This window comes from Athene noctua, chromosome 6 (assembly GCF_965140245.1).
Source record: "Athene noctua chromosome 6, bAthNoc1.hap1.1, whole genome shotgun sequence".
In the NCBI taxonomy this organism is placed as follows: Eukaryota; Metazoa; Chordata; class Aves; order Strigiformes; family Strigidae; genus Athene; species Athene noctua.
Window position 1 is genome coordinate 34,794,192 of NC_134042.1, and position 15,809 is coordinate 34,810,000.

General features: G+C 35.1%; 1 protein-coding gene across 1 annotated transcript in view; it reads right to left on the reverse strand.

Annotated features, from left to right (window-relative positions):
* Positions 1-260: 260 nt before the first annotated feature.
* The window catches only part of PPP4R3A (protein phosphatase 4 regulatory subunit 3A), a 48,875-nt gene continuing 33,326 nt past the window's right edge, over positions 261-15,809 (reverse strand). The window contains exons 9-15 of the mRNA XM_074908552.1: positions 15,699-15,801; positions 14,261-14,419; positions 12,869-13,038; positions 10,315-10,457; positions 7,600-7,790; positions 6,840-7,066; positions 261-4,480 (exon numbers count right to left, since the gene is read on the reverse strand). Of these exons, the coding sequence (XP_074764653.1) occupies positions 4,367-4,480; positions 6,840-7,066; positions 7,600-7,790; positions 10,315-10,457; positions 12,869-13,038; positions 14,261-14,419; positions 15,699-15,801 (1,107 nt within the window). The 3' untranslated portion in view covers positions 261-4,366. The remainder of the gene's footprint in view (positions 4,481-6,839; positions 7,067-7,599; positions 7,791-10,314; positions 10,458-12,868; positions 13,039-14,260; positions 14,420-15,698; positions 15,802-15,809) is intronic.

A 15,809-nucleotide genomic window follows, 5' to 3' on the forward strand; every position in this document is an offset into this window, starting at 1 on the left:
GCAGCTATTTCAATCATTTGCTAGTAGCATTCTACCTGCCTTTTTAAATACATATATATTATACACTAGCTTATGTATTATATTTACACTGTTCATAAATACAATTGGCATCCACAAGACTACATCTCCCCCCTCCCTTCTTTTAATTGCCTTTTTTCCAGCAGTCCACAGGGTTTCATTTCAGCTTTGAATAGTTTTATTAATTTCAATTAATATAAAAACCCCACAAGATTTACATGCTCCAATGAATGTGATTGCAACTAGAACAATATTAAATTGAGATACAAGCTCACCACCTATGAAGATAAAGTAAGTTATGCCTCCCTCACATGAATAACAGACTTTAAATTGTGGCTATGGTTGAAGGCAGGTGTTATAAGCTCTTCCACAGCTTTTGCTGTATCTGCAACATGCCCACATGCCCTGTCTCCTTTCTGGACCGAACTACATTCTTCTGGACATCAAGAAGAGAAAGCAGTAGCAGATGGGGAACACACACGTGGACATGTTATCTTGAAAAACTTGAGTCGTTGGTAACTTCTCTTCTTTGAACGTTTGCCTGGTTTCACGCTTACGCTGCAGGTGAGACTAAGCAGTAATCCATCTGGTCTCCTGCTTTCACAACTTACCTGGAATGGGTCTTGATATCTTGAGGGCAGGGAACTGCAGTACTACCCTAGCATAGACAGCATTGCTGCAGGATGCCTCTGCAGCTGTACAATGGTTGATAAAGGTAAAGCTGAACTCCTGTGGCCACTCTACAGATGCTAGGAGACATCATTTAGCAAGGCAACCAATGTAACTTGTGCTGGGTTGACAGGTAGCTAATTCCCTCATGGAGCCACAGGAGCAATATGAGAACAGACTCTTATCAGTTACTTCATTAAATAGTTTCCGAAATTTGCAGAGATGTAAAAACACAGCCAAAACTGATCTGAACAGTTTCATCCTTGGTATGTTAAAAGGATTGGGCCTACTTGACACTTGATTCTGTGAGAACATGATGTCTCACTTGGGTGGACTATAAGACATGGATGAACAGTCTGATCTTGTTTACCAAGTAGGTGTATTACAGACAGGTACATTTTAGAAGCAATTTATCATTACATACACCAGTTTTCAGATCCTTTCCCCCTCATGACACAGAAGATCTGTTTTTCAGTGATGTGCACTGTTACCTGAATGCAGCTGCCCTCTGTGTACAGTGGAAGAAAATCCGCAAATATTCCAGATTACAGGGTGTGCTTCCTTGGGGGACCAGGTATCTATATACTTTTGTCTGGTATCCCCAGCAAACCCAGGCTCAAAGCTAGGAAGCGTACATCAGAGCAACCAGCATCGAGTCTTTCAAGCACTGAAGGAATATAGGGGCCTGTACTGATGATTCAAGCACATTCTGTCTTGCCTGTACAATACTTAAGGGTATACCCTGTAAACCATACTTAAGGATACAGTTAAAATGCTATTAAAAATGACCGAGCCATGTTTAATACAATATACATCCAGCTCTCTTAGGATGTGGACAAAGGGTATTAAAACTAAGAATAAAAAACCCCCCATCAGACCAGAGAAAGCTCTAGAATGCAACACTTTCGTAACATAATTTTTTCCACCTCTTAACTCATACTCACTTTTTTTTTTTATACATCTATCACTTCTCACAATCCCAGTATTTCCTTTTCTTCCTGAAATTTCATGATTTCCAGGAATACAAAAGTGAAAGTCACTGGGCAAAAGCACGCCCACCACTGTCCCCAACTCACCTACTTCCAACTTCCATGAATATATCCTCTAAATGTAGACTCATCCTGTCAGGTCACAAACAATAGATAATTGGGAAGACAATTAACCATCTAACAGAAGTTAGATGGCATTAAAAGATGTGCAGCTTAATATTTTGCCAGTCCTTTGAAGCTTCATAAAAATATAAAAAGTTCAAAAATATTCCTACTTGCATTATTATTTTGACTGGACTCAGTCACTCAAGGATAGCATTTCTTCTGTTAAATGTAATGCTTCAAGTTCTGAAAAGTCCAAAATCCTACAAGTATTATGAAAATATCCAAAAGTTTAGAAGACTGCAGCATCAAACATCACAAAATCAAGCACCCAGTAGCTGAAGGAACATGAAAAACATTAACAAAAAAATCTTCCTTTGACCAACTCAGAAGAATGACTTCCTGAGATACAGCCTGGAGTACATGAAGACAACTGTATGGATAAATTTTGTGAGCTTTATGCTCATGGAAAGTTTGACAGATTGGGAAGGATTTAAATTCAGGCTAATTAGGAAAACCTGCAAAATTACAGATTTCCTTGTCACGATGCCTGCTCTGACACCAAAGTTGCAAAAATCAGGTTTCAGACAGGTTGTTGAGACAGCATGGGAACTCTCATAATGCAGCAGCAGATTTCATCTCATCTTGTAGTTACCAAGCACTCAACTCTTGCCCTCTCTGAAAAATTTATTGCTGAGAACTGCTCTGTCACAGACATTTCAAACACACTGTAAAAACTCAACCTTGGAAAGTTATTTCAAATGAACTATTTGAGGAAAACATACCTAATTATTTTTCCATAATGTACTCTCTTACTTAAATCTAAAACTACTAATATGTATTAATGAAGTCCAAGCACAAAAGCTTTGACTTTTGTAGTTAGTATAGAATCTGCCATGCAACGCACAATTTTCAGGAACAAAGTGCTAATCTACACTTGGGTGTGATCATGTATGATCCAGCCCAGATTTTCACTTCTCTTATTTCTATTTGTATGTGATACATTAATATATAAACATCACGATTGTTGCAACATTGGTGCTTTGAATATCCAAAAGGAAATCAACTCTTGAAAATATATGTAAGGAAGGGTTTCTTGTTTGCAAAGGAACTGAATAAACTCCCCTTCACAGGAAGCGCTGCTGTGCAATCAAAGATGTCTTCTGTAAAAGCAGTAATGAAGCAGGATATAACATTTAGTTTCAAATTAATATTATTTAGATTTTTGGAAAAAGGGGAAAGAATGTAGTCATTGAGTTAGACCCAAAGTTTAATTGCTGTTTTTCAATTGAGTATTAGAATAAATTTCAAAAGATGGTATCCTTATAAAGAGTTTATTCTACAACCATCTTTGATTTACTAAAACTGGTATTCCAAAGGGAATCAGAGGTTTTAAAAAAAATACCACTAATGCCATTTTCCTTCAGCTTTAATTATATCTTTTTTTATTTTTATAAGTCAAATGAGTCAATATATTGGTATTCCTAAATCATCCATCTTGCATTTTGATGAGTTAGTCTACCATCATCGTTCTGAGTTACGAAATTTCAGTCTCTTTGGAATACTAATTTTGTATTTATAGGTTTCATTTTTTTCATTCCATCCTATTTCCCTGAATTTTTTCTTGACAGTTGCTGAAGTAAAATTTAATATAAAATATTTAGTCACAAAATAATATTGCTTTTATGCACATTGTGGTAAGATTTTTTTTTTCCAATAAAAACTATACCATCTTCCATAAAATCCTAAACATATTAAGAACTGTGATGCAGAACAAAATTACACAGGGTGAAACAGGTACCAGCACAACAGTGAGATTATATTACATCAAAAAATTTTAATGGTCCCAAATATATACTCAACAACTAAGCATACACTCAGGGGGGAAAAAAAAATTATGACACAAAAGTGACCACATCTAGAATTCCACTCAATCTTTAATCAAGAAGGGACAAACAAATCCCCCACCTCCAAAAAAAATTCTGCAGTTTAAAGGGCAAAGGGAACAGATTTTTTTTTTTTTTTTTTAAAAAAAAAGAGGAAACTTTATATTCGGCCCTCCCCCGTAGAGGTTTTTAAAACCTGTTGTAGCTTGACTAAAATGTTCAGAATGTACGATTTCAAAGGCAGGTCTCTTTTATACAAAGAAACTGCTGGCATTCTTAACTAGTGAAGAATTATGGCAAAACCCGCCGTTTCTTCAGAAGTCTCATACATGGTCCAAGAAAGCATATTCTGATTGTAGCAACTGACCAGCCAATCCAGAGTTCTACTTACAAAACTCCTGCCCTGTTGGCTTTTTTTTTGTTGTTGTTTGTTTTTTTTTTTTTCTTTTCCATTTCCTTCCCTGAGAAAAGGGCAACATGTGGTCCAAGCTGGAGAGCTCAAAGGCGTAAGTCTTTCCCCTAAATGAAATATTTCTCCTTCTTCTGCTCCTTTGAATTGGCACTTGATTGGCAGAAATCCATTTGTATAGGTTGATCTGTGTCACACAGTAATTCACAGGAGATTGCTGCTTTGCTGTGGGTTTGTTTTGTTTTTGGAAAAAAATCCTTCCCCTAACTGAAAATGTTCTTCAGCAGTTGCCATTATGACGACTCAAGCTTTGCTTTCTTTGACAAAGGTAAAGTTTCCTCTTTATCTTCTTCTTCATCATCCTCTTCATCATCATCTGGATAATCTACAAGCCCAACGAGACCTCCCTACAAAGACAAAAACAATTACTATAATTAAGAAAATGTTTGCACGTTGATACTTCACATTGTATTGTAAAGTGATGTATGCACAGATTACGGCCATAAGTGTATTGATTCGTGAAGTTTTGAATAAAATGAAGCAAAACAAAAATAAATCCTTCAGTATGAAGGAAAATGACATTGTCTGAAAAAAGTTTAAATGAATAAATCAAAAATGGGGTTTTACCTAGCCAACTAGATAGAAATATTTCCAATTGAAATTTAAGAAAATCCCCAAAATCTACTTAGTATTGCTAAGTGTCACTGCAGCTCTATCCATAAAGATGTAAATTTTTTTTTTTACCAGGCATAGCTAACTGCAGCAACAAGCAATCTGGAAGCACTTCAGAAAGAAATACAGAATATCCTTCAATTTGAATTTTTGAACTACAATACTTTTAGAACACAGCCTATCTTCACAAAAGCTAGTTTAAATATGAGTAACTTGAAAAATTTTTTGTATAATATAATGGAATGATGTGTACAGGTTGCAAATTTAAACAACTTGGCTGGTGAATATTAAAGCTTATCTAGTGATATTAAAAACTCCATTTTATTGCAAATAACCACAGATTTTAAGATTAGGTAGTTCTGGACCCATTTAGAAGTGGTATGAACTTCTAAAACTTCCTCTAACCATAATGCTTTGCAATTTCTAAAGCTTAACCAGCATTTGACTACAATGGGAGTTACTGATACGCAAAGATTGTATTACTTATTCTGGTGTCTAACGACAGACATCCAAAATAGAAAATTTCAGCCAACTGTATACCAAAATACAACTTGAGAGACAATTACACACATTTTGTACAGTCACATACAACATAACACTGAGGATACTGCACATAAAATAACAGGATCAGATAATGAATGAAAAACTCAATTTCAACACTGTTTCTAGTTTGTGGCTGTGCCACATTTATAAACAGTGTACATTTTACTGAAAGAAGGTAGCTTATGCCTGAGTCCATGAATGGTTTTTCAGTGCACTGCATATTCAGTGTAACCTGAAAATTTTTCTTTTGCCACCATGACTTGAAGTTTTGGAGCCAATAGTGTCTGCCATATGCTCCGTATGTAAAGACTCAATTTCAGATTCAAAGAATTGTACTGTCTGTGAGAGAACAAGCCTCCAGCAGAAATACAGAATAGACTGAACTAAATTACAAGCCAATTCCATCCCTTTTTAAAAGTGCTTGATTAACTACTGTATTTTTTTCATAAATGAAATAAATCTGCTTCCCCTTCCTCCACAGAAGGATTTACAGGCAGTGTCTCCTAGTTCTTCCATCAGCCAAACTCTTTCCATTCAGGTGTTTTCAACAGAACGTAATCCAAACACAAATTCATAAGACATGTTCAACTATAAGAAAGAAAAAACCTAAAACCCATTTGCCTTTACTAGAAGTTAGGTGAACAAGCAGTATGGTGGCATTAAAAATAAGGATGAATCAGAGTTATTCCAAGGCTACCTGAGATATATACCTGACCTTTCAGAAAAACACTTGTTACAAAAGTAAATTCTCATTATCCAAGCTATGCTGTACCAAATACATTATCTGTCCCCCAGTGCTGGGAAAACACCAGTCACTCTATCTCCCTGACAAGGTTTAAATAGAGTTTTAGCCAAAAATCTGGTAAAATCCAACAGCATCCTAAGAAATCCAACAGCATCCTAAGATGTATTTAAAAATGCTGGTTTGGGATATTCACTGCAAGTTATACTGACTCTTTTAAAAAGGCTTTCTTTTTCTACTTCAGTATGTTCCAACTCAAAACTATATGTTACTTCAAAGGGTAAAAGAGTCATGCTAGGATATTAAAAATTGTTTACATTTTGGCTTACAGCTAACCACCTCTCCATAATACAATTTATTTCTGTCATATGTGCCAGTTACATCATTCTGAACAATATTAAAAATGATAATAGTAGAAATTCTCAATGAGGGTGGTGGGACATTGTGGAGTCTGGCAAAATTTGGCAATGTTTCTGAAGCAATTCTGTATTTCTACCTAGCAAATATCCCCATGCAATTTAACAAATGTAAAGTGTTATCTGTATTTCACAGTAAAGAACACTGCAAACAGCAGCTAGTTGTACATTTCACACTTTTAAGTCAGGGCATTAAAAAAAAGTTTTTATTTCTTCTTTTTATATACGTCAAATCTCCTTAAAAATGCTAAAGGCCAGACAAAAAGTACACACAAACCAGACAGTCCACTACTCTCTGCTTAACATGTCAGAATTCACTCAAACTTGAGAGGGATGCTAAAGCAAATTCCTAGTCTGTAACAAAGAAGTCAACCTATGTCCATTCAAAATTACCTTAGTTGTAATAGCTGCCATCTGAGATGTGCTTTTAGAAACTGATCCTGGAGAACCAGGGGACCCTGGGGATCCAGGAGACCCTGGGGATCCAGGCAGATTGCTTGCAGATGACTGGTTGGTAAGGTTAGATTTTGTACCACTGGAAAAGGAAAGCTTGAAACTTGGGCTCTGACGACCGGAAAGGTTAGTTTTCAGAAGAACTTCCTTTTCTTCACTCTCTTTTACTGGAGTGAAAAAGAATAAAAACAACAAAAAAGCAAAAGTAAAGCAATATTATTGAGCAAAACATTTAATTACGAAATCACTCCACTGTGTAAGAAAAGGCTGAAAACTTTATGTAAAACTTGGTAAAGTGAGTCATCATAAACTTTTTTTTTTGTTTTTCATACTACTATACCACTCACCAGCTGTTGTCATTGGCCAGGAATGAACGCTCTTAATCTACCAATGACATCACCTGAACATTTACATTGAAAATTTTTAATTACAAACCCGAATAAAACACAGGAAAACTTGACTTTCAGCTAAGATTGTCACTGAAATACTTTAAGATATCAACAGCAATATTTTGTGTCATTCCACTTGTAAAGACAACAAAACTTGTTTTGAAAGGGTGGTCCACCAACTTGGTGTCACAATTTCAAAATCTAAGAACTTCAGAATAAATACATGCAAATCCTTCATTACAGTAGGACTAAAGAATACAAGTTATGGCTTCTTGCATGAGCCATATGGCATTCTTCTTCCCATCACTTACATTTTTTTCTTTCCATGAATTTACTGATAGGGTCCATAATATCTTCATCATTTTTAGTTTTGTCAGAAGGGGGCACCACTGCCTCTCCATCTTCCATATCATCTTCATCAGTATTAAACCACATTTCCTCCTCATCCTCCAGGGTTCTTGCATCCCTTCTGTACCTATGGTTTCTCAAAATGGAGCGCATGCTGCAGAACAGTAAGTTTTAAAACTTTTGATTCAAAAAACAACTCATATTAATAATAAAATTATTTCGCATTTACAGTGACAGCTTACAGATACAACTACTATTGAGCAATAAAAATACCAGCAAATCATTCTGTAATGTGAATCTTTGTATTTTCAATGCAAATCTCATTAAAAACTTTTATTTATAAAGAAACAAATAAAGTACCACTCTGCCAATAGCACAGACTACTCTGTCCAAAACTGTATAGCTTACAAACAGCACTATTGAAAGTAATTTTCATGAAGGTCACACTAAATGCATTCAGGCTTGGTTTAACTGTTTGCACTGGTAAATACAAAGTTGTAAAACGAAGACTGTAGAAACTTCAGACTTTTCTTCTGAAAATACTTTGTAACTTGTCAATATTTGGGGTACTATGTGTTAAGATAAAAAGACCCCAAACCAACCCGAAATCTAACTTAAATATGACTCCAGTTAAAAATAGATACATTAATAAGAAGCTCTCTCTTTCTGCCACATCCACCTGCTACATTTTTTGGTCACTATCAGCTTTTTCCATTCTTCAGAGCCTTGGATACAAAGTGCTACTTATACAAAGTGCTACTTTCCCCTCCCTATTTGATCTATTATTAGAGTGGGTCTATCTCGGCTCCACCTTCCTTTTTTCTCACAGAAGCAGTATTATGGCCTTGGAGAAGAGAGGCAGTGATGTGCATGCTCTCTTAAGAACAGGAGGAGGAAGTGGAAGAGAGGTTGAAAACACTCTCTTCATTGCTAAATGTTGATTCTAATGGTCAATTTCCAACAAAAATGTGAAACACTTGACAAACTTTCTGTAGTTCAACATATAAGTCTGAAATGTAATGTTTTTCATAAAGTATCTGTTATTGGAATAAAAATATTAATATTGTAATACAATCTAGGTTTATTCTGTTTAGAGAAAAGGTCTTGCATTACTGACAGCAGGAAAAAGTCAGAAGGGAAAAGATAGGAAATTACAAGGTATTAAATAAGAATGCTAAATATACTCTTAAAAATAAATCTAATTCTGAATAATTTGCTTGCCAACACTACCATCCGGATCTATACATACTGCATCATTTTACACTGCATCTGAACTCAAGTTCTGCTAATAGTGCAAAAGTATTACTTAAGTGGCACTCTTCTGAATGCTTTTGTGGTCCATGTCAAAAAAAATTTTGGCCTCCTGGGCTTGTGCAGCCACTATATAAGATGTAGGAAGAGGGTAAAAACTGGGCTGGTTGAGCTACAAACCTCTTGAACCTGTAATTTTCTGTTGAATAAACTCCTGCAGCACAACTACACAGTCACTTAGCTCAACTTAAGTCACAAAAAGACTAATGTTTTACTTCCTATACTGGATAGAAATTACTAAAGGAAGTGACTGGGTGTTCTTTCCAACATGTGCATTAATGTAAGAATTGTAGGCTTGAATTTCACAGCTGTTTAAGTGATAAAATTAGTTGACACAAGCCAAAACAATATCTCACCTGTAAAATGTTAGTACTCAAAACTTCAGATCCCACACATACTCTTGAAAGTGGTTCAAAGATTTTAAAACAAATTGACAATCATACTCTCAATCATTCAAATCTCAAATTTAAATATTGGTTAGAAAATCTTGTGGTAGGAAATAAAATAACTTAATAGTCTGAAATGTTAAGATGTCCTAGTATGACTAATCGGGATTAATTTTTAATGTGTTTTCAAACTAATTCAAAGACAACAGAACAAGTCTTGCTAACAACTCTCAAGAGTAACACATCTGTTCAAACAAGCAGTGCATTTTGTTTAATGAAACTACACATAAAAGTAATATAATGTACTAAAAATAAATGGGAGTAAAAAGTCCTAAACCTCCTATTTTTATACACCGTAACGTTTTAACCTTGGGTAACTGTGTACTAAGGAAGGGAACTTTGCTCTGGCCAACAGAAGGACTGATTCAAGTGTTACATCAGATTTTTTTTACTCCATCAGCAAATCTAACAGTGACAAAAAAAGCATCCTCTGAGATATATCCTTCTTCATATATTCCACTTCTCTGACATTTTGGTAGAGCTTATCTAAATATATACTCCCACAACTAACTAAAAGGAAATCTGACGTGAATTTCTTAAGGAAAAACCCACAGAGTGGTAATTCACAACTGAACAATCTTTCAAATCAAACAGTGGGAATCTGTTATTTAAGCTAATGAACTTCAGATACTTGATAGGCTTCCAGCCTCATTACAATAGTGTACATAACTTTAGGATATGACAACTTAGCATTATTACTGAAGGTTCAGCAGCTAATGTTAGCTGGAAGCTGATCAAGAGTTTGAAACAAGAGATATGGAAATCACACTTTTAAATCAGGTAAATTCAATGATACCTGAGATGCAAGCAGGAGTCTAAATTATTTATATTTCCCACTATCACAGAACAACCTACCAATATTCATTCCCAAAACAGAATTAAATCACTAATATACTAATAAGAGCATCTAGTGCATTTTACCTGTCAAGTTTTGGATTATCTTGTCTTTCCCTTTGCTGCTCAAATCGTAGTTTCAGTCCTTTGAACGTCTGCACATAATCTACATCTTCCAGTGCCTTCCAGTAATTTTCAATTACATGAGCTGTTAACGATTTTATATCTTCCTATAGGAATGAATGAACATAAACTTATAAAAAAATAACTTATTTTCATGTAAATTATTTAATACAATAAAAAAAGTAACTGAAACGAGAGATTATTTTTAAACATTCCATATGAAGCATGTCCTGGTTTCAGCTGGGACAGAGCTGATTTTTTTCCTCTCTTCTTACTCTTAGTAGCTAGAATAGTGCTGTGTTTTGTATTCAGTATGGGATTTGATACAAGAAGAATGTTGATAATGTACTGATGGTTTCAGTTGTTGCTAAGAAATCAAAAACTTTTAAACTCCTCATGTCCTGCCCATGCGCAGGTGGACAAGAACCCGGCGGGGGGGGGGGGCATGACCAGAGCAACAGACCCAAACTGGCCAATGGAATATTCCATATCATGCAGCGTCATGCTCAGTATATAGAGGAGGGTTGGCTGGGAAGCTCTCTCTTGCTTCCAGGGTTGTGGTTTCAGGTTCTCTCTGGGCTCACTAGCTGGGAACCAGCTGGGTATTGGTCAGCAGGTGGTGAGCAATCACACTGTCCATTACTCGTTTTTATTTTCTACTATTACTATTATCGTTATTAACTTTTTTTTTTTTTTAATCTCAACCTACAAGTCTCCTTACCCTTATCTGTCCAATTCTCCTCCCCATCCCCAGCGTGGTGGAGGGTGGGCAAGAGGCTGCATGGTGTTTGGCTGCTGGCTGGTTTAAACCATGACAAAGCATCATATTAATTAGTTTATGCAAAATTTAGTATTATGCATGCAAGTGTAGTTAAAAATCTAGAGCTTCAAATATTTGATTAGTGAAATAGGCATAACAGCAGCAATTTTCTAGCAGTATCTCTTTCAAAACACAATGAACAGAAACTTAAAACCCTGATAGAAAATTATACCAAAACAAATTCTAAAAGGTCTTTCCCACTCTAACTTATAAATATTTTTATATTGATAGATTAACTAATACCTGTTGTAATCAGTAAATTTAAAAATATCTTTACGAGATACAGACTAAACATTCATATTGTTACTCTCCTTGGTGCAAATAAACTACTTATGTAAGAGTAATTATTCAATGCATTTGTGTAGGATGAGAACAAGGAAGATATTTTTCATCGGAAACTAACATCAAGTTTTACCCTTGTGGGCACACAGTGCTGGTCAAGGTCCTTCACAAAAGCCTCCCAACTGTTCTGCTACTTCAGCTAGTGTTGTGGCTACCCCAAAGCCACCCTAGACAGCTGAGAGTAGCATAGGTCTGTATACTGCAGCAGGAAAATTACTCCTGTGCACAGCCCCTGGAATACACTGCAGAACAAGCTACCATCTACTAAGGAGATGCAAAGCAACATAAATCTTAATACACTGATTATTTTCCCTTTTTTTTTTTTTTTTGGTTACGTGCTCAAAGGTCACCTCTTAGGAATGGTAATCCACCAGTAACAACAAAAGCACACTTTTTTTCTTTTTTTTTTTAATTTGCTCCCTTTAAAAACAAACCTGGATTTAAAAAAATTACAAAAGTAATTGACAGATACCAAGAAGTATTCTGGAAATGTAACCTGGGTATCTATGTGAAAAGGAAGATATGAAAAATAAAAGATGATTTATTTCTCCATAGCATGAATTGTAGAATCGCACCCAATCTCAGAGAGTACTGAAAGACCACAGCACAGAAGTCAGGGCCACCTATATATATTAACTTTTTTCATAGCTTCAAAACCATTTTTAAATCAACTTTTCCAGGACTAACAGGACATCTCAGTCTTGAATTACCTTAAGTCCTAACTCAGAAGAGGTCAGCACAGAAGATTTCAAGAGGCGACAAAGCCTCATTTTTTCCTCACCCACTTACTCCCTTGGAACTGTCTGCACCCTAGCTTACAGATTTACAGTCTGTACAGCATCTTGTCAGAATCTGGATGCAAACAACAGTGAAGAAACTGTACTGTGCAGACAGCCAAACTGGTGTGAATATTTTAACAGACTCCCCATGGAAGGAACTTTGTAACACTCCATTAATAGAGACTGGTATCTCTTCTGTATGTTTCCATATCTGTTGAACTGACACTACAGAGCACAGGTAAATTTGATGGGTTGTAGCACCAGTTTCAAATTACATTTCTGTCATAACAGGCCCATCCAATCTGCATGGTGAGACTTGATTAGTGCTGCTTTTGCAAATCTGGGTACTGTGAATACACTATCGAGTAAATTTAATTTTCAAGTCATGGTACTGTTTGAACGTAAGAAAGAACATGCACAAATATCTAATAGTGATATAAAAGAAAGTTCATTTAAATACAGTATCATATGGTCCCTTTATGAAAGCGTAATTTAGGGTACAAGCAAAAAGAAAAGTCATCTTGAACTACAGGATTAAATGATACAGTAATTATATTCAGCATATAATAGCACTCACCACTCTGATAAATTCAAACATCTCTATTATGGCCGAGTTCATCAGATTATAACGGGAACCGTTATTTAGAAATGCTTTGACCACAGGTTCAAACAAAAAGCTTTTCATTATGTAACGGTTGTAGAACTCATCCTTCAGCCCAATTATCTTTCTCTTGAAACGAAGGGCACCTGAAACAGAAGTGTTGTCAAATTAAATTTAAATGTGAAATGAAAAATTCCAGAAATTACTCAGCATTAGTGAGGGCAATTTGCAACTTCAGTCGTTATACTGCATTACATTATTAGAACCAGGTAATACATTCAGCTATTCTCTGCTTCTCAACAGTTTTGACTAAACTGCTGAAGATTACTGATCTATTTTATCATAAATAAATACTCCATCATAACTGTACATGTGAAATCACCTCTGTTCACTGAAAAAATAATATACTAGTATTTAACTATATTGCTATTAACATAAAGATGTATTTTCAATTTTTTAAATTACTTGTGATAAAGGTAAAATATTTTCTCAGTAGCAGAACTGGGAACTTCACTTATAATTCTTATTCAAGTGTAAGTTTGATTACATTTAATTAAGTCCTAATTGATTAGGATGCAAACTATTTTATTTTTAAATTGGTATATGACATTTTCTTCACATAGACTTAATTTATATCCAGTTTAAAGCGCTGAAACTCCAAAGCATACACAAGGATGTGAATGTCCATGCATAAACAGAAAGCAGAGTATCATCTTGCTGTAAGGCAGCACATTTTGGTTAGCAACTAGGGGTACATGAAAAAAAGATTATTCAAGGGTTCTAAAACCAAACTCAGGTGATTCAGTTACAAATTTGAAAGGTTCTTCTTATTGTATGGTACTGCTCAGTCAGCTTCTGTTTTACTCTGTGTGCACAATGGAATCATGGAAAAAACCTTTTACTTGCCTCCAGAATTAAGTCACACTGCTTTGTTATTACTATGCTGAGTATGGTCAAGAAACTACTGGAGTTTGATGAGCAACACACTGAGCTTCTGTGTGGTTTGATGCAGTCAGATAACTGTATCTCTAATTAAATACTTCTGATAATTTCTACTAAAAAAATATCAAAACTTACAATGGTTCTCTTACGATATTCAATAATGAGATACCATCTTTTCAATTCACCTCTACATTAAGGAAAAAAAAAATCTTTTCAGAAAAAAGACACCTATAAATGCACAATTATTTACTCATACTAGCTAACATATCTATAACTTGGTATGAGAAACACAAAGAGTAATAGTATAATTTCTGTATTCAGTCACAAATTGTCTTGATTTGTGAACAGTTTTGTTCCAGCAGAATGAAGATACGTAACACTTCACATTCACAGAATAGTAGTTTATTCTTTAGCTTTCGAACTTACACAATGCCAAGAAAGCATGCTTTGAGGCCATGAGAACAAGTACCCTTCGCAGGATATCTTTGTTGATGATGTAGTTTTTTATGTGATAAGTATGATGTTCTACACAGAAAGTCAGCAATTCCAGTATTAATGCCAAGAGTTGGGCTGTCTGAAAATCATCTGTAATAAAAGCAAAACCAAAATAATTCAACATATTTAGGAGGCTGCCTTCAGAAGCTAACTTCAAATATCTAACCACAGTCTGGTCAACATTTCCAAGTTCTTGTATATTCCCACAGATAGTTCAGGGAACATGCTGCAGGGTATGTTTAGTCTTTAAAATAGAAGTTGAACAAGCTTGTTAAGGACTGAGTATTTTCTATTTATACAGATATGGCAGGAAACCCTCTTACAGAAACAATTACATTTTGTCTGTCTTAAATCAGTGTTTGATGGTTCAGAGAGTACGGAACATTGACACAAGGGGTCATGCCTATTTAACCAAATCTCATTATTTGGTTAAATCCTCATGTCTAGATCAAAGTATTGCCCTATACACAGTGCCTTGACTAAGTATGTATCAAAAATGTGACCTAATATGCCTTTTAACTGAAGTACTATACAAGAAATATCTCAGGCTCTTCTAATACTTTTAGGACACAATCATATCAGCATATAAAAAACATAAATCCTGCTTTTAAGTAGACAAATAATAGATTAAATACACATTAGATTTAATCTTTTTTAAAAAGGTAGCACTGCCTTTTAAAAAAAAAATATTGCCAGATTGTTGACCATTAAAGAACACAAGTATTTTAAATCGCAAAAATCTTGCTTTCAGTCTATCTGGGAGTCAGCTGAGATAAAACAGATTAACTAATCCCTTGGAAATCTTTACAATAAATTAAACAGTTTAGAGAACATTTATGTATAATTTATGTATCTCCTTTTACATCCATTTTGGATGCGTTACACTATTAATAAACAAACAGCACTGCTGCTAAGTAGCCATCAAGAACAGTTACTTCACTGATCTCTGCTTTTTTAGTCTGATGTAAAACCAACATCCTCGAATTCAGCACAGCATCGTGATAGACACCTTCTCAGGGGCAAATTTGCATCTTCTCTAGTACACCTGACCTTAAAAAATATTTATGTATGTTTACAAGTCTATGTCACTGAACAGCTCCATGAGTTACTGAAAATCATACAAATATTTTAATTTTTGCTGGAGGAAGATATGCAGCAAATGCTGTTCACTTCTTAAATGAGGTTTCTTTGCTGAATTTTATACTTTTTAGTTATTCAAATGGCTAAATCATTAATCAACATTTTATTCTGAACTATGTATCATAGTCTCAGATTCTCTTTAAGACAGAAAAAGTACTCTGACAGTTATTCTATTTTAAACATTGCCATTCAACAGCCTTGATGTACCCAAAACCCAGAGTGGTATTACCTTTGCTAGGCTTGTCCTCTGTAGTATTGGCCAATAAAGGGGCTGTCAGAACGTGCATACAGTGTTTGTAGAAGAAACCCAAGAACTCTGTCTTTTCTGTTTTCTAAAGAA